The sequence below is a fragment of the Bos indicus x Bos taurus genome, chromosome 16 (assembly GCF_003369695.1).
Source record: "Bos indicus x Bos taurus breed Angus x Brahman F1 hybrid chromosome 16, Bos_hybrid_MaternalHap_v2.0, whole genome shotgun sequence".
Taxonomy (NCBI): domain Eukaryota; kingdom Metazoa; phylum Chordata; class Mammalia; order Artiodactyla; family Bovidae; genus Bos; species Bos indicus x Bos taurus.
In genome coordinates, this window is record NC_040091.1 from 3,794,490 (window position 1) to 3,814,400 (window position 19,911).

The 19,911-nt window shown below is 43.7% G+C and overlaps 2 protein-coding genes across 10 annotated transcripts in view; one reads left to right on the forward strand and one right to left on the reverse strand.

Moving 5' to 3' along the window:
* Nucleotides 1-493: 493 nt before the first annotated feature.
* Nucleotides 494-13,299, reverse strand: FAM72A (family with sequence similarity 72 member A). Of its 2 annotated transcripts, XM_027564316.1 has the most exons (4): nucleotides 12,236-13,219; nucleotides 9,911-9,988; nucleotides 6,507-6,631; nucleotides 494-1,673 (listed from the first exon to the last, which is right to left on the reverse strand). In XM_027564316.1, the coding sequence occupies exons 1-4, from the start codon at nucleotides 12,385-12,387 to the stop codon at nucleotides 1,579-1,581; spliced, it is 450 nt and encodes a 149-aa protein (XP_027420117.1). In that variant the 5' UTR covers nucleotides 12,388-13,219; the 3' UTR covers nucleotides 494-1,578. The 2 variants fall into 2 exon arrangements, with proteins under 2 accessions (XP_027420117.1, XP_027420119.1); XM_027564318.1 differs by lacking the exon at nucleotides 6,507-6,631 and having other exon boundaries at nucleotides 1,619-1,673; nucleotides 12,236-13,299.
* A 527-nt stretch (nucleotides 13,300-13,826) lies between these two features.
* The window catches only part of SRGAP2 (SLIT-ROBO Rho GTPase activating protein 2), a 254,834-nt gene continuing 248,749 nt past the window's right edge, over nucleotides 13,827-19,911 (forward strand). For 5 of the 8 annotated variants that reach the window (XR_003514847.1, XM_027564309.1, XM_027564311.1 and 2 more), the window contains exons 1-2: nucleotides 13,884-13,988; nucleotides 15,824-16,432. Coding sequence is in view for 7 of the 8 variants with exons in the window: in XM_027564309.1 (XP_027420110.1) it covers nucleotides 16,366-16,432 (67 nt within the window). In the remaining variant the exon portion in view is untranslated. Of the gene's footprint in view, nucleotides 13,989-14,545; nucleotides 14,568-15,823; nucleotides 16,433-19,911 lie in introns of those variants that run through there. The other 3 variants (XM_027564312.1, XM_027564314.1, XM_027564310.1) reach the window with 3 other exon arrangements.

Below are 19,911 nucleotides of genomic sequence, written 5' to 3' on the forward strand. Positions count from 1 at the left end.
TCTTTATATAGCAAATGATTAAGCAGTGCCACAGGTCAGTTTTACCCTAAGACCCAGCGAGTTTTTTCAGCCTTGATCAGTCACTAGGCCCTCACCTAGGGCACAAAAAAGGTAGATGTTACCCAGCATGTGTCCCAGCTAAATCAAATCATAGCTGATTCACGTCTGAAGGGGCTCAGAGGGAACAGCATGAAGATTAAGAACAGGAGCTCTGGAGTCAGTCTGCTGTCTGCGTTTGAATCTGGCCACACCTCTGGCTGGTTATGTGACCTTAGACAAGCTTCTTAACTTCTCTATGTCTCACCTGTCTTATCAATAGAAAAGAAATAATAATGGTAAGTGAATTAAATGTGTAAAGCACTTACATGGTCAGCATGCAAAAAATGTTACCTCATATTAAATACTTTATGTTTTTAGGCTACAGTAAGAAATATTTTTCTATATATTTTTATTTAAGAAATGTGGATAAAATTGGAAAATTAAAACAAGGCTGGACATTTTTAGAACAAAACTTTATTTACAAAATCATAACTTGGTCTGTTTGGGTATCACTACTGACAAAATGCCTTTGGTTGAAATATAAGTTAAGATGACAGACTGATTTTAGCAGTTCGTAAAACAAGATACCAGCACTATCCCATTTTCCTATTCCTGTGTGCCTATGAATACAGTTAAACAAAACAAAATTTAAAAAACCTTTATAATGTACAATGGCTTCAGCAAACCACTTCTTTAATTTTGTTTTCTATTTAAGTGTTGGGACTGAGACAACTAATCTAAAATTTTCTATTTACAGAGAAAGCTCTAGAGAATGGGATAACTTAAAGATGGAGGTTAAAAGGCTTTCACAATACAATATCCATATGACTTTATAAGAATGTAAATAAATAATATTAGTAAACAGTACATATTGAAAATCTTCTGACAAATTCATTTATCCAGCATCATGCTGAGGAATCAAGAGGATTTCTCCATACATTTTAGAGTTTTATTTGCTGATTCACAGTCTTGCTCCATATTAACATAGTTATCGCCAATATAACATGTGATAACCAGTACCCATGGAAACCAAATTTTTATTTTTAAAAATTCTCTGCTAAGCTTTACTTCCCAGCTGTGCTTCAAATATATATACATGCTTATATGCATGGACTATGCATGGATATAAGCATGGTGGTAAACGTGTGGGTATTTAATGTCCCTTATTCAGGAATGTAAAATTAATGGCATCTGACATCTAACTGTAAGAAAAACTCGCCCAGATTGGAAGATAGCAGAACAACATGTAAAAGATTCTTCTACTTGAATTTAAGAATACATCTATACTGGGAAGAGGGGTGGAGAGACAAAGGGTAGAAGTAGAAGCAGATGTAGAAGAAAAGAACTATATTGGTTCAATAAACTCAGGTAATTAATTTGAGACAACAAATAAATAAATCAACAAATGCTCCATTTTTGTCTTCCGAAAAAAGAAATCATTGACAAATCCTTACTAACAATTTTTAAATTGGTCCATTAATATCTTTTTTACACAAGAAAAAGTTATAATATTACATATTGAATATATCATAATTGTAGTCATCTAATACACTCCTCCGCTGAGATATCTAACATGTCTTCATCTGTATTCTCTTCTACCTCTGGCAAGTTGCCCCAAAGTAGGAAATTTACACCTGAAAACAAAAGGTCACAAAATTATTTTGTGCTGACTACTGTCACAACTCAGAACAAGATATACAAAACCTTTTATGTTAACATTCTTATATGAAATCATAGTGTTAGCAGTTAAGAGAAAAGCTAATAAAAAATGAACTGCAAATAACATGATTGATACCTAGATATTAAAACTATCTAACATCTAGAACATAACCATTCTTTAAACCCTTTTAATTAAGGGCTTCAATTCTAGAATCTTGGAACTCAAAACGATCTCAGGAGTTGATTTACTCAAACCTTGCCTCCAGCTACATTATGTCATAATCACTCTACACTGATAATTTTCAAATCTATTTTAATGATTTTTAAGAATGGAAATCTCATAAGATCTTTGTAGATTAAATATCTCTTTGGAGGATGCATGGAAAGACTTGAATAAGTTTCCCCATCTCCTCAACAAGGATGGAGCTGCTGGTGCCTTTCTTCTGGTTAAAAAAAGTAGGGTTTTGGAGCCAGTTATAATATGAACTAGGCTGCCCTGGTGGCTTAGGTGGTAAAGAATCCACCTGTAATGCTTGGTCTCAAACCCCAGGTTGGGAAGATCCCCTGGAGAAGGGAATGGCTACCCACTTCAGTATTCTTACCTGGAGAATTGCAAGGACAAAGGAGCCTCGTGAGCTACAGTTCATGGGGCCGCAAAGAGTCAGATACGATCAAGTGACACACACACACACACACACACACATTGTATTATAACTTGAAAGCACTAAGTTGAAAAAAAATACTATTATTAACTGACATCATGGAGAGCCAATAAGAAAGCAAATCTCAACTGTCCAGTTGTCAGTATGGACACAGGGAGGACTCAGCAACTCTGCATATCCACACTACACAGTGGGCTTCCCTGGTGGCTCAGGTGGTAAAGAATACGCCTGCAAAGCAGGAGACCCAGGTTTGATCCCTGGGGTGGGAAAATACCCTGGAGAAGGGAATGGCAACCCACTCCAGTATTCTTGCCTAGGAAATCCCAATGGACAGAGTCCTAGTGGGCTATACAGTTCATGAGGTGACAGAGTCAGACACAACTTAGTGAGTAACACTTTGACACTGACTTGAGATAGTGGCCACATGGTGGAATGGAATAAGCCAGGGTTTGGAGATTTGGTTTCAATCCAGTTTCCACCACTAACAGTATAATGGATGTGTTTACTACTTTAACTACAAATGTATATAACCATAGGCAATATACATTATTATTTTGTGTATCTAAATTTTTACATTATAGTATTATATGTATCTCTTCTAATTTGCTTTTTTCTTTCAATATTATGTTTTTGAGATCTGCCTATGTCCATATGTGTAGATTTAGCTTATTTAGCTCATTTCTTTTTATTTCTGTTGGACATTCCATTGTATGAATTAAAAAAAAATACAATCTTAAATTTAGCCCATCACTCATCCTTTTCTCTAACTGTCCATTTTGCACAGGTGCCCAAGGAGACACGCACAAAGATGTGCACCGCTACATGGTTAAACAGTGAAAACAGTTAACTGTCTCTCTTGGCTGAGATACTGGAACTTAACCAGGCAAGAAATTAGCATCTACTTGATGCATAATGATGTCTATCATATTATTTTATATAATTTTTGTATGTATGAATCATTTACAATAAAAGCACTTCTTTTCCCCCAAGAATGAATGACGTTTTGCTTTTGAACAGATGACAGGATAGTAAGGAATCTCTAGGCTGAAATCTAAGGGACAATTAGAATGCATAAAGGTAAATGGAGAGCTGAACACAACCTATGTTTGAGGGCATTTGCCAATTCCAGGGAATTTGAACTGAGGTCTCCCAAGCCCCTTCAAGAGAGTCTCAGGAAATCAGGTCTACACGTGAAGGCTAACCTAGAACATAGACTTCCTGAGGCCCTTTCAGTCTAAACATTCTAGAATTTTATAAAGCTTGTGTACAGATTCCTTTGATGTTGCTGATTCAGGTGATTCAAGGACAGTCGCAATGCCATGAGCAATTCTGTTTTATATGAAGCATCTAGAAAAATCTTCCTTCAAATCATAATATTAGGGTTACAGAGGAGAAGTTTGATATTCTTGGAGTCAATACTCAGAGACATGAGTGGCTTGGCACAATTAGTTCAAAGGAGAAAAAAAATAAACTGAGAGACTGGATCTGACAGAAGCAGCACCTTCCTTTCTCTGTTAACAAGGAGGAAGGAAATCCTGTGATACATCTGTTTCTCATGGATTAGATTCAATGCAAATGGAAAAATGCTGGGCTTTTCTCTTTGAAAAATTGACCAATATTAAAAAGTAAATCAAAACTGAAAAACCTCCACCCCATGTTTTGAATTCTATGAAGCAGGAAAAACAGTATCAAAGCAGAAACTTCCTTTAATATGTTCCATGAGCAACACAAACGTAAAACTGGAGGCCTAAATTAGGAGCCTATATCTCACTTAGGGGAGTTCAGAGAAGTCTTCGCTCAAAAATGGCCTTCTTAACATTCTAGAGCCTTAAATTAAGGCCTCCAAATGATGGGTTGAGAGTCACAAATGAAAGTCAGGTGATTTTTTTTTTTTTAAAAGAGTCTATCAAAACCCAAGCATAATTGAAAGGTTTAAAGACCCTAACAACCCAGCTAACAACTCAAGATCTCGTAGTCTGTGAAGGCAAATCATACTTAAAAAAAGAAAAAAAAAAAGAATATAAGTTCTGAAGGAAACTAAAACATACATTTAAAAACCTGAGAATGTTAGTGCCAAATTAGATTGTCACATTATTTAAACTTTTTCTGTAAACTAAAGTTCTATAAACTTTAGTTCCCACTAAAAAAAGTCTCACTAAAAGTCACCTTGGTGTGTTAAGCAGGTATTAGACACTGAGAACATGTGTCCTATAGCAAAACTGACAGGTTGCAGACAATATAAAATGTATTATGTAGATATGCTTTAAGAATTTGTTGTATATTTTTCTACTAAATAATCAGTTCAACATATTGGTATTAAATATTTTCCTTGACTAAACTTTCATCATAATTTATTAATATAGATGTCAAAATGTCTGTTTTTATCCTGAAGTAACATCACCAAACACAGTTCACCTAGTTATCCTTCCCCCCAGCTCCCAGTGACCCTAGCCTCTTCCCTTTTCTTAAACACACACACCCATACATACAATTGGCTGACAAATCTAAATTATTCCAAAATTTTCTGGAGCCATATTATATATCAAAGCAGCAATTTAGAGCAATTAAAATATTAATTTTAAAAGACCAAGAAATCCAGCCAAGTTTGATGTTCTTAAATATGATGTTGAAAACAGAAATGCAAAGAAAGGCAATGCCAAAGAATGCTCAAACTACCGCACAATTGCACTCATCTCACACGCTAGTAAAGTAATGCTCAAAATTCTCCAAGCCAGGCTTTAGCAATATGTGAACTTCCAGATGTTCAGGGTGGTTTTAGAAAAGGCAGAGGAACCAGAGATCAAATTGCCAACATCCGCTGGATCATCGAAAAAGCAAGAGAGTTCCAGAAAAACATCTATTTCTGCTTTATTGACTATGCTAAAGCCTTTGACTGTGTGGATCACAATAAACTGTGGAAAATTCTGAAAGAGATGGGAATACCAGACCACCTGATTTGCCTCTTGAGAAATTTGTATGCAGGTCAGGAAGCAACAGTTAGAACTGGACATGGAACAATAGACTGGTTCCATTTAGGAAAAGGAGTATGTCAAAGCTGTATATTGTCACTCTACTTATTTAACTTATATGCAGAGTACATCATGAGAAACACTGGGCTGGAGCAAGATTGCCGGGAGAAATATCAATAACCTCAGATATGCAGATGACACCACCCTTATGGCAGAAAGTGAAGAAGAACTAAAGAGCCTCTTGATGAAAGTGAAAGAGGAGAGTGAAAAAGTTGGCTTTAAGCTCAACATCCAGAAAACTAAGATCACGGCATTTGGTCCCATCACTTCATGGCAAATAGATGGGGAAACAGTGAAAACAGTGGCTGACTTTATTTTTCTGGGCTCCAAAATTACTGAAGATGGTGACTGCAGCCATGAAATTAAAAGACACTTGCTCCTTGGAAAGAAAGTTATGACCAACCTAGATAGCATATTGAAAAGCAGAGACATTACTTTGCCAACAGAGGTCTGTCCAGTCAAGGCTATGGTTTTTCCTGTGGTCATGTATGGATGTGAGAGTTGGACTATAAAGAAAGCTGAGTGCAGAAGAATTGATGCTTTTGAACTGTGGTGTTAGAGAAGACTCTTGAGAGTTCCTTGGACTGCAAGGAGATCCAACCAGTCCATCCTAAAGGAGATCAGTCCTGGGTGTTCATTGGAAGGATTGATGTTGAAACTGAAACTCCAATACTTCAGCCACCTGATGCGAAGAGCTGACTCATTAGAAAAGACCCTGATGCTCAGAAAGATTGAGAGCAGGAGGAGAAGGGGATGACAGAGGATGAGATGGATGGATGGTGTCACCAACTCAATGGACATGGGTTTGGGTACACTCTGGGAGTTGGTGATGGACAGGGAGGGCTGGCATGCTGCAGTTCAAGGGGTCGCAAAGAGTCAGACACGACTGGGCGACTGAACTGAACTGAACTGAAATATGATCTTGAAAACAGAAATGCAATGAGTTCTGGCTAGTATTTGTTTCTATAAGTAAATGTTTGGGATAAAATTTTCGAAGTTCTACTCTAGTGGATACAACCCAGGTGAGAAAGTCTCAGATGGGATCCTGAAATGATCTATGGAGAGGTTCACTCAAATATTGATAGACAAATGTTACAGGAATTAAATTGTTTCTTACCAGTAGAGTCTAGTCTGTTAATACCATAAACTGCCTGGCTGTGAAACATCCAGAAGTGTCCGTTGTTGCAGGAAAGAAGGCAGGAACAACATGGAACAATCACGTGATAACCTACAATGTTCCCACTAAAAAGGAAAGTAAATATTATTATATACAAGGTAATATCTGACCATGCAAACCTTTTAATGTGCTAATGTAAATAGACAGACCATATAAAGATCTCATTTCCTCCTAACAACCTCGTTTTCTGGGATCTTTGGGATGGGAGTTACTGTAATAATAGTTAAGAGTTCTACTGTCAAATGGGAAAAGAGTCTTTAATGAAATAATAGTAACATATTCTCAATTTCTTTGTTAGTATTGTTTTATGCATTGTCCCTTCAGAAGTTAGTTTCTAGTTGCCCTAAGCTTGTGATTAGTCCAAAATTGATGGGCTGTATAGACAAAATACATTAAATAAACCCTGATGTGTGGATAAAAGGTTTTTGCTCTCCCCAGGACTATGGTAAATTGGGTTCTTATATGTTCCCGCTCCATGCCAGCACCTAAAAACTGTTTCAACAGATGGAGGAGTAGGAAGACAGCATGAGCCCATGAAAACTGAACACAAGCTGGCTGCTCTAATTTTAGTCTCAGTGTTTTTGAAGGAATTCAGAAATGAAGCAAATCCACAGCTCCTAGAGAAAGTCTCAAAAGTTTTTACTGTCTCCAGGGTTATCCTTCTTATTAGAAACACCTCACTCTTCCATAGGTTTTTCTTCCCTATCTGATCACTTTAAATAGACTGAATATACAGGGAACATTTTAGGTAGCACTGTTTTGTTTTTTAAATGACAACATGAAATGCTTATACCTTGAGTTGTAAAAATTCCTATTATAGCTTGTTCCCACCCTATGAAATGTGAGTCAGTCATTTTTGTGACACCCTATAAAACTACTGTAAAAGGTACCAGTCCACCTAAAACATATTCTAATCATAATCTTCTTGAAAGGCAAACGAATGAAAGCAAAAGTTGTTCTTGCATTAGACTGACAGTTATTTGTAAGGCTATATTACAAGAATAAATTCTACAGTTTTAATTACCACCCATATTCATTCATTCATCCACTCATACCGCTAATATTTACAGAGCATCTACTATGTGTCAGGTACTGTTCTAGGTGCTAGGAATAAAGCCCTTGTGTTCATGGAGCTAACATTCTTGTAGGTACACCTCAGATCATTTTGCTCCCTTATTAAAACTCCTTCAATGGCTTTCCATTGGCCAAAAATGAAAACCCAAAGACCTTTCCTACCAAAGTCTGAAAGTGAAAGTGAAAATTGCTCGGTTGTGCCGACTCTTTGGGACCCCATGGACTATACGGTCCATGGAATTCTCCAGGCCAGAATACTGGAGTGGGTAACCTTTCCCTCCCCCAGGGGATCTTCCCAATCCAGGGATCGAACCCAGGTCTCCTTCATTGCAGGCGGATTCTTTAGCAGCTGAGCCACAAGGGAAGCCCAAGAATACTGGAGTGGGTAGCCTATCCCTTCTCCAAACCAGAGTGTAGATCTGTGCTATCCAAAATGTGACTACTGAGCACTTGAATTGGCTAGCCTGAACTGAAATGCGCTGGAAGTATAAAAAATAAACTTGATTTCAAAGACTAAGAATAAAAAATAAGAATGTAAAAATATTTCATTAATAATTTTTCATGTTAGTTACATATTGAAATGATAATACTTGGATAATGGATATTTAGGTTAAGTAAAATATCCAATAAAATTAATTTCAGGACTTCCTTGGTAGTCTAGTGGTTAAGAATCCACCTGCTAATGCAGGGGACACAGGTTTGATCCCTGGTCTAGAAGATTTCACATGCTGTGGAGCAGCTAAGCTGTGTGCTGCAAGTACTAGGCCATGCTCTAGAGCTCACAAGCCGTAGCTCCTAGCCTGCGTTCTAGGGCTCACGGGCCCCAGATGCTGAGCCTGAGTGCTAACACTACTGAAGTCAGTGTGCCTCAGAGCCTGTGCTCCACAGCAAGAGACGCCACCACAATGAGAAGCCTGCACACCACAACTAGAGAGTAGCCCCTCTCGCTGTAGCTAAAGAAAGCCCGTGTGCAGCAATGAAGGCCCAGTGCAGCCAAACATAAATTAAAAACAATAAAATGGTTTAAAAATAAATTTCATTTGTTTTTATAAAAAATAAAAAAAAGTGACTTGAAATTTTTAAATTACATATGTGGCTTGCACACTTCTATTTGATGGTGTTGCTCTGGACTATCTGGATTCTGAGTACATCTCTAATCTACCCAAACTCTCTCACCTAATGTTCACAATGTCTCAGCCACACTGTCCATTGTCTTTTCTATTAGTTGATATGTTCTTCTTGCCTTGGCTGTTCCCTCTGCTTAGAACATTCTTCCTTTGGCTCCACTTAGCTCAGTTTTTAGGATTCAATTCCAATGTTAATTTCCCTGACCATGTTATCTAAAATAACTCTTACCTACTCTCTCAACCTTTATTATTCTCTATCATTTATTATTATTATTTCCTTTGGAGTACTTCCCACCCTATTCAAGATCTTATTTATTTAAATATCTTATTGATTGATTGATGGCCTTCCTACCAGAATAAAATGTTCAAAGGTCTTTGATTTTGTCTTCTTTATTGCTGGATTTCAGCCTCTAGAACAATGATGAGCACGTGGTAGGACCTCAATAGACAGTTTAAATGAATGAATGAAAGAAATTAGTCATGACCACACAAAGAGTTTGCTAATTCAAATGATCAAAATTTATAATCCAAATCCTATTTAAATGAGAAAATCTCAACTGTTTTTTCCCTAGGATTGAATCCCATAGGATTAATTATACTCAAGTCTGTTTGCCTCTCAAAAAATTATAGTAACAGCTTTCATCTGAGTTGTAATTTATAGTTTACCAAGCCTTTGAACATTCATGATTCACTTGATATTCACAACAACTCTATAGGTAAATACAAAAAATATTTTAATTTTCATCTCAAGATATCTTCTTGAGATAAAAATTAAATAAGGAAACAGAGGTTCAGAGGTTTAAGACATTTACTCAAGGTAATAAGGATAGGGCCAAGGCTCAAACCTGACTTTTATTACTGTAAATCTAAGTGTTTCCCCCACCCTCCAAACTACACTGCCATTTTCTGAAAGTTAAAGCAGGTATTTGTTAATGCACTTCGAAAAATTGTAAAGTCATATACAAATGTAAAGTGAATTAAGACTCTTTTAAAAGACAGTTCTAAGTAACAAATGGTTTTTCAACTGTTCACTGCATGGGTGATAACCACTGCTTGATGCAGCCCACTGAACCTTTCTCTGTACTTCAGTGTCAACATTCATCTCCCAAACCCAGGGCTATTTGGAATATTGCCACACGTTACCATTTTAAACATGCGATGTCCTTCAGTTTACATTTGCAGATTTCAGTGAAATAGCATCTTCCAATGAAGTCCACTGCACTAGATGGAAAAGTTTAGAGATAGTCAAACGTACTTTTAAAAGAATGTTGTGAAAAACATAAAGTAAAATTTGCTATTTTAACCATTTTTAAGTGGATAGTTCATAAGTGTTAAGTGTATTCACATTTTTTTGTGCAACAAATCTACAAGCTTTTTTCATCTTGTAAAACTGAAAGTCTATACCAATTAAATAACAATTCTTCATTTCCCTCTTCCCCCAGAACCTGGCCACCACCATTCTACTTTCTGTTTCTATGAATATGACTACTTTAGATACCACAGATAAGTGGAATAATACAGTATTTGTCTTTTTGTGATTGACTTATTTTTCTTAGCATAACATCTTCAAGGTCCATCCATGTAACATGTAAGAGGCAGGATATCCTTCCTTTTAAAGGATGGATAATATTTCATTATATGCATATACCACATTTTGTTTATTCATTCATTGCTGTACATTTGGGCTGCTTCAACCTCTTGATTATTGCAAACAATAAGAACTTGAATGTGCAGATATTTCTTCTAGATCTTGCACTAAATTCTTTTGGATATATACTCAGAAGTGGGATTGTTGGATCATATGGTAAATCTATTTTCAAGTTTTTGAGGAATTGCCATGTTATTTTCCCTAGTAGTGGCATCATTTCACATTCCTACCAACAGTGCACTAGGGTTCCAATTTTTCCATACCCTTGCCACAATATGTACTTTTGATTGTGATTTAGCATGAATTTTATAGACAGGAGCTGAAAGGGACACTAAGAGAAATTGTAAGAGAACTAAAGTATATGTTGCAAGGGCAAATAAATATTTGTGAGCTCACTATAAATATGACCAACCTTCCAGTCAAAAAATCTTATGCATTCATTGGTTCACACACATCTTAGTACGTTAATCCAACACCATTGTAAGCCCTACATGGAAGAGTAGTAAAGAGAAATGACTTGGTCATATTAACAGTTCACATACGTGAGCCCTCCTTATAACTATTCTATACTTACCATAGCTAGTGCAAAGACAAATGGGTTAATAATTAAAACTGTTGTTTCTGTATGTGTTACTGAAAATAAAAAACAAAAAATCACTGAAACTTTGCAATGTAGGGTCCAGATTTATTGTCTAGTGCTTTTTCTTTTTGCAACACATACACACACAGACAGAGGTAGTTATAATAATCCATTTATCTCTATACTAAATGAGGGCCTTTAGCTTTGCCATTATGCATGACTACACTCAAACCAATGCAGACAAGATTTCAAGGGAGGAACGTTCACAGCTTTGAGTATATTTAATTTTTTAAAAAGTTTCTATCATCATCATGAAATTCATTTTAAAGTATTCTGTTTATTGGTGTGCTTCATCTGGCTCTGTGTCTAAAGAAGAGCTGTCCATGTATATTTTGGATAATTTCTCTTTTGCTTTTGTGACAAAGTTTCAATAAACAGTAAAATCTTGAAAACCATGTATAGGCACATACATGTTGACTATAGAAAGTACCTTTTTGAGTTAGAAAAAAGTATATTTAAATCAAATAAAGTGGCTATTTTTCTAAACAGGAAGCAAATTCTTAAAGATTCTACACCCAAAAGTGGGTAGTGACTGAAAACAGAATTTAAAAGGATTTAAGTATGCAAACAAATGCATAATATCTAAAGTAGGCTTTATGGGAGACACAGATTATTTTAGGGCTGTCTCTATTTCATCCCATAAAGATCTGTATGACTTGCTCATTCAGAGTGAGGGAGATTACAAGGAAAGAGTATTGAATTAGGTGGACAACGGATCTGATTCAGCATGCCCATTGCCCCCCCCCCCACCCCCCCGCCTCGAAAAAGGTAGAAAACTAGGAAATGTTTTTTGGAGTAAAAGTTTATGAATAAAAACAAAAAACTTAAATGATCTTTCTTCTCCAGCAGTACAGAGAATCTTGCTTAAATTACCTAGCCTCTCAAGTCATGGACTTGATGCAGTGAGAGGTTGGTTGGGTAGGGCCAGGGATTCAACTTAAGGGATCACATGACTATAATTGAACTAGAAACATTACATCAGGACTGACCACTCTGGTTAAACCACAGACTTTGTCCAGACAGTCTGCCCCCTTAGTTAAACTCCAAGGGGGATCATCAGACTGTTGGGAGTGGCTGGAACACCAAAATGATAACCTCCTTGTTGACTCCGAGAGGTTCAAGCCATACACTTTTCCCATTTAGTTAAAGGCTACCGTTGCCCGCCACTAGCATGACTTACTTGGTAGGAGGGATGTCTGTAGAGAAAAGGTCTATTTCAGTGTCAGCCAGCAAAACAGCCTTCATTCCCCTAGAGCTGAGCACTTGTTTACAGAATTTGCAACACAGGATGGACACGCGCCGGTCCTTGAAACTACAGCTGCTGGTAGACATGGCGTCTCGGAAGGATGAGGTGTGGGATTTTGGAGCAATACCCTCCCTAGTTTGATTCCCCCAGGCTAAAAAGCAAATTGTGAGGCCTCGAGCTTTTCTAAGCCCGAAAATTGAGAAGGATATGAGTTCTTTTCTGTTTTCCCGTTCAAGGGTAAAAGTAATATTTATTGAGTAGGAACAGAGAAGTAACAATCTTGCCTTTCTCTTTAACTTTCGGGGGGAAGGGAGAGGAGTTTGAAGTGGGAAGCAGGCAAGCTGCAAGGTGCCTCGGGGAACTTCTCTACAGTTTTCCTGTCCTATTTGAAGGATTGTCTGTTCTTTAGTTCCTTTTGCAATTCCCTTAGCTTCTCGCCGACAGGATTTTATCTACAGGTTCCTACTCAAGCCCTCTCGCTCGGAGCGCTCCGATTCCTCTCTCTCTCGGATACGGGGCTAAGGTTCCCTACCCACGTCTCCTCTGTGGAAATCTTTCTCCTCTCCTCAGGATTCAGAAACCCCCTCAGTTTTTCCCACAGGCGAGTGTGGGTATCCCTTAACCCTCCCGCCACCCTCCTCCTCTCTGCCAGTTCGCGAGACCCCGGCTTCACTTCTTTCCTGGCACAGCCCCCAGGCTTCAGCGTGCGGGGTCTCGCGTCGTTCCTCCTGCGTCTCCCTCCCCTCCGCTTTCCCTCGCGGCTCCCGCCGATCCCTCGTCTTTCCCGAGCGGCCGCTCCAGAGTGCGGGGGGCTGTCGGCAGGGCGGGGCAGAGGTCTCTTTGCGGGTTCGGTCGGCGTTGGGGGGGTCTCTGCCACCGCACACGTCGCTTTTTGCTCGCTCTTCCGCTCTCGGGCTTTCCAACCCGCTGTCAGTTTGAATCGGCCGGCGCCGTGCACCGATTGGGAGAACTAGAGTTCGCCCACGTCCCGCATTGGAAGGCTCCGGAGCCGGCCTCTGAGGCGATCTCAGTGGCCAGGAACGCCGACGCCCCGCCCCAGTAACGGTGCCTAGATAAAACTCGGCTTGCTGGTTGGCAGAGCTTGGCCCCGCCTCTGATCTCATTGGTCCGCTCGCGAGGATTTGGCTAGCCCGAGTGAGAGAACAAGGCACGCCCACCGCCCTTCTCATTGGCAGACGTTCCATAGGCCCCGCCGCGCTCTACTCTGCATTGGCTAGAATTCTCCACAACGCCCCGCCTCTCTTTCCCCGGTCCAATCGGCCGCGCCTCCCCTCAGAAGTGTGTGTTTGGCTGTTGGTTCTCTCTTAATCCCGCCCTTCCATTCTACTGTGGGGCTCGGCCGCCCGGGGAGGAGTTTAACTCTGTGACCACGCCTCGACGGTGCTAGTCACACCTCCAGGGTTTGGCCAGCTCCTCCTCCTCATTCCTGGCCTCTCGGGATCAGCTATTCCTATTGGCTGTGGGCCCCATCGGTCGATAGAAAGCGGGCGCTGATTGGCAGGAGGGTGGGCCCTGCTTCCCGGCGGGGTCCTGTGGAGTTGGCAGAGGCTCCTCGGGGGACTAAGGGGACCGATCTGCGTAGAAGCGGGTGGCGGGGACGAGAGGGGAGGAGAGCTCCTAGTGGGAAGCGGAGCCGGGGGCGCAGGACCCGTCGCGTCAGAGCCAGGTAAAGGCTCCGTCCCTCTCCCTTTTCTTCTCGCCCGCCGCGGGACTGGAGCCCGGACTGGACAGACCGGGCGGCAGAGGCGGGAAGGAGAGGGCGCGGATGAGGCTCTCGGCATCGCCCTCGCGCTGCCGCCCGGAACCCCTCAGTCCCCCTCCCTCCGGACCCACTCCCCGTCTCCCGGTGCAGCCCACAGTGCTTCTTTAGGGCTGCGTCTCCGCCCTTCACCGTCCTGCCCGGGACCCTGCCTTGGCTCTCGCGCCGCGGCGCGAGCTCCCAGGCCCCTCCTCCAAAACCCCTGCACACGGGCAGCCTCGGTGCACCTTTGGGCAGGCGTCGTTGGCATCATCCGTGACCAACGACTGCCCTCTGCCTCTGTCTCCAAGCCTTGGCGGAGAGCCCAGTCACAGCCCTGGACCCAGAAAGACGGGTGTTCCGCGCTGTTTCCGGGGCTCTTCTCCGGCCTCAGCCCCCTGGCCCGCCCGGAACGGGCCCCTCTTCACGCACTCGCCTTCTCGGACCTGCCTCTGCGCCCCCAGAGTTGCTAACATCGTAGCGCCGCCCGTACCACTGCGGCCCACGGTAGTCTCTTAACTCCCCCCTCACCCCCAAGGTAGCCCTTCCTCTGCCCGCTCCCCGCCTATCAAGCATGTGCAGAAGCTCCACTCATCCCCCGTTCGCGTGCAGTCTTCGGACCCCACCTCTCACACCCCCTCCTCCCCCTGCTTCCTGCCCGTCTGAAGCACCACGCCGCCGCTCCGGCTCCCTGCTCCTCCCTCGCTGCGGCCCTTTCTCCAGGCGCGGGAAGTGGGAGACTCCCGGCGCGGAAGGGGAAAGGGGCGGCCAAAGAGGGAGGGTCGCCGCCGCGGCGCGTCCCGGAGCGAGACGCGCCGCTCTGCACTCGCGTCCTCGTCTCTCCCGCCTCCTGGGCCTGGGTCCGAGAGGAATCTCCTCGGGGACCTCCTGGTGCCAGGAGTCGGGGCCGCGAACCTCAAAGACCTCCCCCCGCCCCCACCCCCCAGCCTGGGATTGGGTGCGGTGTCTGGGATCTCTAAGCTTGGGTGATCAATTGGGGGTGGCATTTAGAGTCGCCGTGGTCCCTGACTTGGGAGAGGCGGTGGCTGCTTTCCGCACCCCCCGCCCCCGCCCTGCCTTCCCGGTTTTCCCGACTCAGACCCTAGCCTCTAACCCGTTTCCTGCTTCTGCCGACCACATTGTTTTCCTGGATGTGTCCCACACCGAGCAGCCTTTTTTTTTTTTCCTGCAGATCACTCCCCCAACCCCCGACACCCCCCTCCCCGCCCCCCCCGCCACCCCACCAACCCAACATTTTGCTGCCAAGAGAAGCTAGTAACCAAAACAAAACAACTGGCAGGAGGGGCGGAGGGGAAGAAAAGTTGTGCCCGGGTGACTTGTCCCTTCCCGGCTTTGATCCCCTTTGAAGTCCAGGCAGTTGCCCCCGCCCGGGATCGGGGGCCGCGTCGGAGGCAGGGTTGGGAGGGTTCTCTCCGGCTGCCGCTGCCTAACGCTGGCAAGGCTCGGGAGGCCACTGAGGTGTCGCAGTCCCCGCCCGGAACCCCGCGTTCCCGCCGCAGTCCCCACCCCAGGCCCGCGAAGGCCGTTGCTCCAAAGTGTTTTCTTTCAGCCTTAAAACAAAATCCGGAGGGAGCTTCCTTCCTCCCCACCTCGTTTCGCAGGGCTCTGCGGGCCGGGCGGCGTTTGGCTGAGATGAATGGGCCCAGGCCAGGCTGGGAGCGGCGTCCCTTACCCCACCCCCGCAGCGATTAGGATCTGCACTGGGGCTGATAGCCCCCTCCCCTTTTTCCCTGCATTTACAGGCAAGTGAACCGGAGCAAACGACTTCCGATCCAGTCTGCGCTGCTGCGACTCCCGTTTGGGATTTGATTTGCAGCATCTTCGAGCCTGTGCAACAAAACCCCGTGAAACACGCCCAGCCCTCCCCCGGCACCCCGATACGCACCCACTCTCTCCCGGGGACCCAGCTGGGCTAGTCCACACCCCCGCACCCTCACACCATGTTGTGCGGAAGGACTTCCACTCCCCGCCTGTGTCGTTGATGTCAGACCCCAGGCCAGCCTCCGGGCGCTGCAGTTCTCCCGGCTAATGCTGAGGCTGCGGCTCGGGCTCTAGCACAGGAACCAGCTGCCGCCGCGCCCGGCCCCAGCGCCCACCGCCTGCATGTGCCCGCCGTAGCCGCCTGCCCAGCCCGCAGCCCGCGCTCCCCGGAGCGCTGGACACCACCGCGGGGGGCCCCTTCTGCCCTCTGGAGAAACGGTCTTGGAGGTATTGATTTCGGCGGTTGGATTTTTCCCGTGGATCTATCAATTCACAATTCGAATTTGGAAGAAAGAAGGAAAACATGACGTCTCCAGCCAAATTCAAAAAGGATAAGGAGATCATAGCAGAGTACGATACTCAGGTCAAAGGTAAGGGCTTTGAAAAATAGCAAAATGCATCTTCTCTGTAGACCATGGAGACATACATTTCCCTGATTTGCAGGGTGTTCATTTCTTTGGGTGGAGCAGGTGGGGGCAGGCTGACCCTAGAAGTGGTTTCCTAGGTGGGTCTGCGCCTCCGAGGGATTGTCCGTGGCAGGGCCATAGGCTCTGCAAAGGCATTTTCGGAGTGGACTTTACAGTTGTCTGTAGGGCTGGTCATTATTTTGGTAGTCTTTTTCCCTAGGCTAAATAGGATGGGGGGAGGGGCAGGAGGTTCTTGGAGAGAAAAGGCGGCAATTTGCCTCTGGGTGTCTGGGTCAGGTTTCCTTGAAGGACAGCTGAAATCTGACAGGTGTTTAGGAATTTATTTCAGAGGTTGAAGAGGCGTCCAGGCAGAGAAAGGCAACCTTGAGAAGGTGTACCATTTGGAGAGCCCTGGCAGAGACTGGGTTTTTTTATCTGATGCACTATATCCAAACATGGTATTTGCTATGCCATCAGGCACAGGAAGTCTGTAGCCACCTTGGGTGCACCTTGCACCTGCCTGGTCTCTGGTTGCCTGCATTCTGTCTGAGATCCGAGAACAGAAAGAATAAGGTCACTCACGCCCAGTCTCCACCTTCACCTAAACCTGAATGGAGTTGGGATGTTGCTGGGTGGTGCTGATTCTGGAGAATGGGAAGACATAATTGTTTAACCCTTCTGTGCTGTTGTCTTCTGCTCCAGAACACACGCGTTTAAAGGCCCTCATACCTCTCTGCAAAATTATGAGGGGTAAAGCGAAATGTGGACCCAGAGAAAGCAAGACCTGTCGGCATGTCTTTTCCTTTGCCTGACTTGGTGCATGAATCAAAACCCCTTCCCAGATCGCCTTTTTTAACCAGCAATACCCATAGAAGGGGTTCCTGCCTGTTAAAGAGCCCCAGCGTATGGTTGTATAAGGCACTGTCCCTTCCTGGCCAGTCACTAGAAAGAGCCATGTGGCTGTAGCCCATTGAGACCTCAGCTGGGGAGTGGGAGAGGTGGGTGGCCTTGACTGTTACACCACATGGTTGGAGCTCTGGGTTTTCCTTTGTTTCAGAGTGCAGAGGGAGGGGCCCCTCCTTCTTTCCCTGCGCCAATGCAAGGAGACCTTTTCCTATCCTAGAGGACTTGGGAAGGGCCATGCCTCCCCTCTTAGGATTGCTGGGGGTGTGAGTAGGGCAATAGTTTGAAATGGGCAGCTGCTTTATCTCTTGGAAGGTTGGACGGTAGTCTGAGGTCCACGTTGTGCCTGTGGGATTTTTTAATGTCATCAGCTTGGTCCATGCTGGAGGTACCCTGAAGGACCTTCTATCCACTGGGCTGCAAAGAACTGGGGGAGCTGACTGATGGATAGCTTCAGTTGAGCTGGGGCTGGGAGAGGTGTGGCTGTGAGGTATAATTGAGGTCTTGGCCTCTTGTCACTGTTCATAATCCCGGCCTATTTCTGTAAACAATAGGCTACTGGCCTCAGTGTCCTGTCCAGATGTACTGCATTTGCTGTTGGAATCCCAGTTTTAACCAGATATGTCATCCTTTTTTTTTTTAATACCTTCTATTCTTAACTGTTGCCATAGGGAGGAGTGTTAATAACTTTGACTTTCCCAGATTTCTCTCCAGAAGCATGCCATTTGACTCACGTGCAAAGTGATTTCACACGTTTATTTTTTGGAAGGTTCAGGACCGATAGGTGTTGAATTGTATCTGCTGATTCTCTATTGGTGAAGGATTTCTCACAAGTTTCTCAGAATTAAACACTTTGTATATTTACAAACATTGCTTTCTGAGATGATGTAATGCAGTTGACTATTTGGGGTTTCTCTTCAGCCTTGCCACAGGCAGGGGACCGCTTTGCTTTGCACTGATATTTTTTCATTGACACTATTCGGCATCATAGAATTTTATAGGTGGCTGAGCATGATGGCTTACTCAAAGAATGTGCCCGATGAATGCTTATGAGACTGATTTGAATGGTTTAGTCCCTCATTTGTAGCTCAGGCAAGTGGAAAGAAATTAAGAGGCCTGTCCAAGGTCACACAGCTAGGTGGTAGTAGATCTGAAACTAGAAGCAGGTTATCGACTCCCAATTATCTGTTCTTTTCTATTCATATTTACTATGAAACGTCATTTGACCAGAGTAGGGTCAATGTATCGTTGATCATATCAGAGTAGGGTCAATTAAAAAGCCAAAATGTGTTAATGGATAATAGTAGAAATAGTGATAATAATAGATTATGTTTTGTGTGGTCATTGTGTTCCAAGCTGTCCCAAGTGCTTTATAAGAATTGTCTCACTTAATCTTCACTTAAAACCTGGAGGTGAATCTTACTTCATTCTCTATTCACTACATGAAGAAACCAAGGTCCAGAGAGGATAAAGAAGTCCTTCCAAGGTCACCTAGGCAAACCACAGCAGCGGGACTCCACTTCTTTATTCATCAGCTAGTTATTGAGTGTCTTGAATGGGTTCTGGGCACTGGTAACGTAGCTGTGAACAAGACGAAGTCCTCTGCCTCTTGAAGCTTTCCAACTAGAGTCTGTGTTCCCTGTGGAAGATCTTGGAGATCTGTGTTCTCCGTAGAACTTGGAGACAAAGGACCTGGGTTTTGGGTTGGCTCTGCTCCCCTGCTAACTGGAAGCCCTTGGTCAGATTTATGATGTTTCAGCTTTTTATGGTCTGTGTGGGACTCATAGTGCTGCCAGTCTCACTTCTCTTACAGATGCCAGGATAAAAAAGAAAATTAGTTTTTTGGTCTGATGGTTAAGAGTGCAAGATTTTGAGTCAAAGGGATCCAGGTTTAAATTTCAATGCTGCCGCTCGCTTGCCTCTCTCCTTGGGCAAGTTACATGACTTGTCCAAGCATCAGGATACTGCTCGCTTGCCTCTCTCCTTGGGCAAGTTACATGACTTGTCCAAGCATCAGGATACTGACTTGAAAAACAGGCAGCGTAATACATGTTTCCTAGGTGGTTGTGAGAATTCAGTGAGATAGTGTATCAAGATCATTTAACACAGTATCTGGTAGTTGTAAATGCTCAGTGACAGTCAAGTGAAAGTGTTAGTTGCTCAGTCATAGCCAACTCTTTGGGACCCCACGGACTGTAACCCGCCAGGCTCCTCTGTCCGTGAGATTTCCCAGGCAAGAATACTGGAGTGGGTTGCCATTCTCTTCTCCAGGGGATCTTCCCGACCCAGGAATTGAACCTGGGTCTCCTACGTTACAGGCAAATTCTTTACCACCTGAGCCACCAGAAACAGTATGGTCTGCTTAATTGGGATGAACATTCAGTCCGCATTGCCTTTTCACTCCAAAAGTGCCAGTTGTAATGGTAAGAAAGGAGTCCAGGAATAAAACCTGGGCTCTAGTTTAAGTTCCTCCAGTAGTAATGAAAAATATCTTGGTTTGATCTCTTAATGAGAACTGTTTCTCATTCTGAAAAGTGAAC

What these genes read in the sequence shown, in the direction of transcription:
- FAM72A (XM_027564316.1), bottom strand. Translation starts at nt 12,387, where the DNA reads ATGTCTACCAGCAGCTGTAGTTTCAAGGACCGGCGCGTGTCCATCCTG. An exon ending in GACATCGCATGTTTAAAATG is followed by an intron (nt 6,632 to 9,910) that starts GTAACGTGTGGC and finishes TTTCCTTTTTAG; the next exon opens with TGGGAACATTGTAGGTTATC. An exon ending in TAACAGACTAGACTCTACTG is followed by an intron (nt 1,674 to 6,506) that starts GTAAGAAACAAT and finishes TTTTGTTTTCAG; the next exon opens with GTGTAAATTTCCTACTTTGG.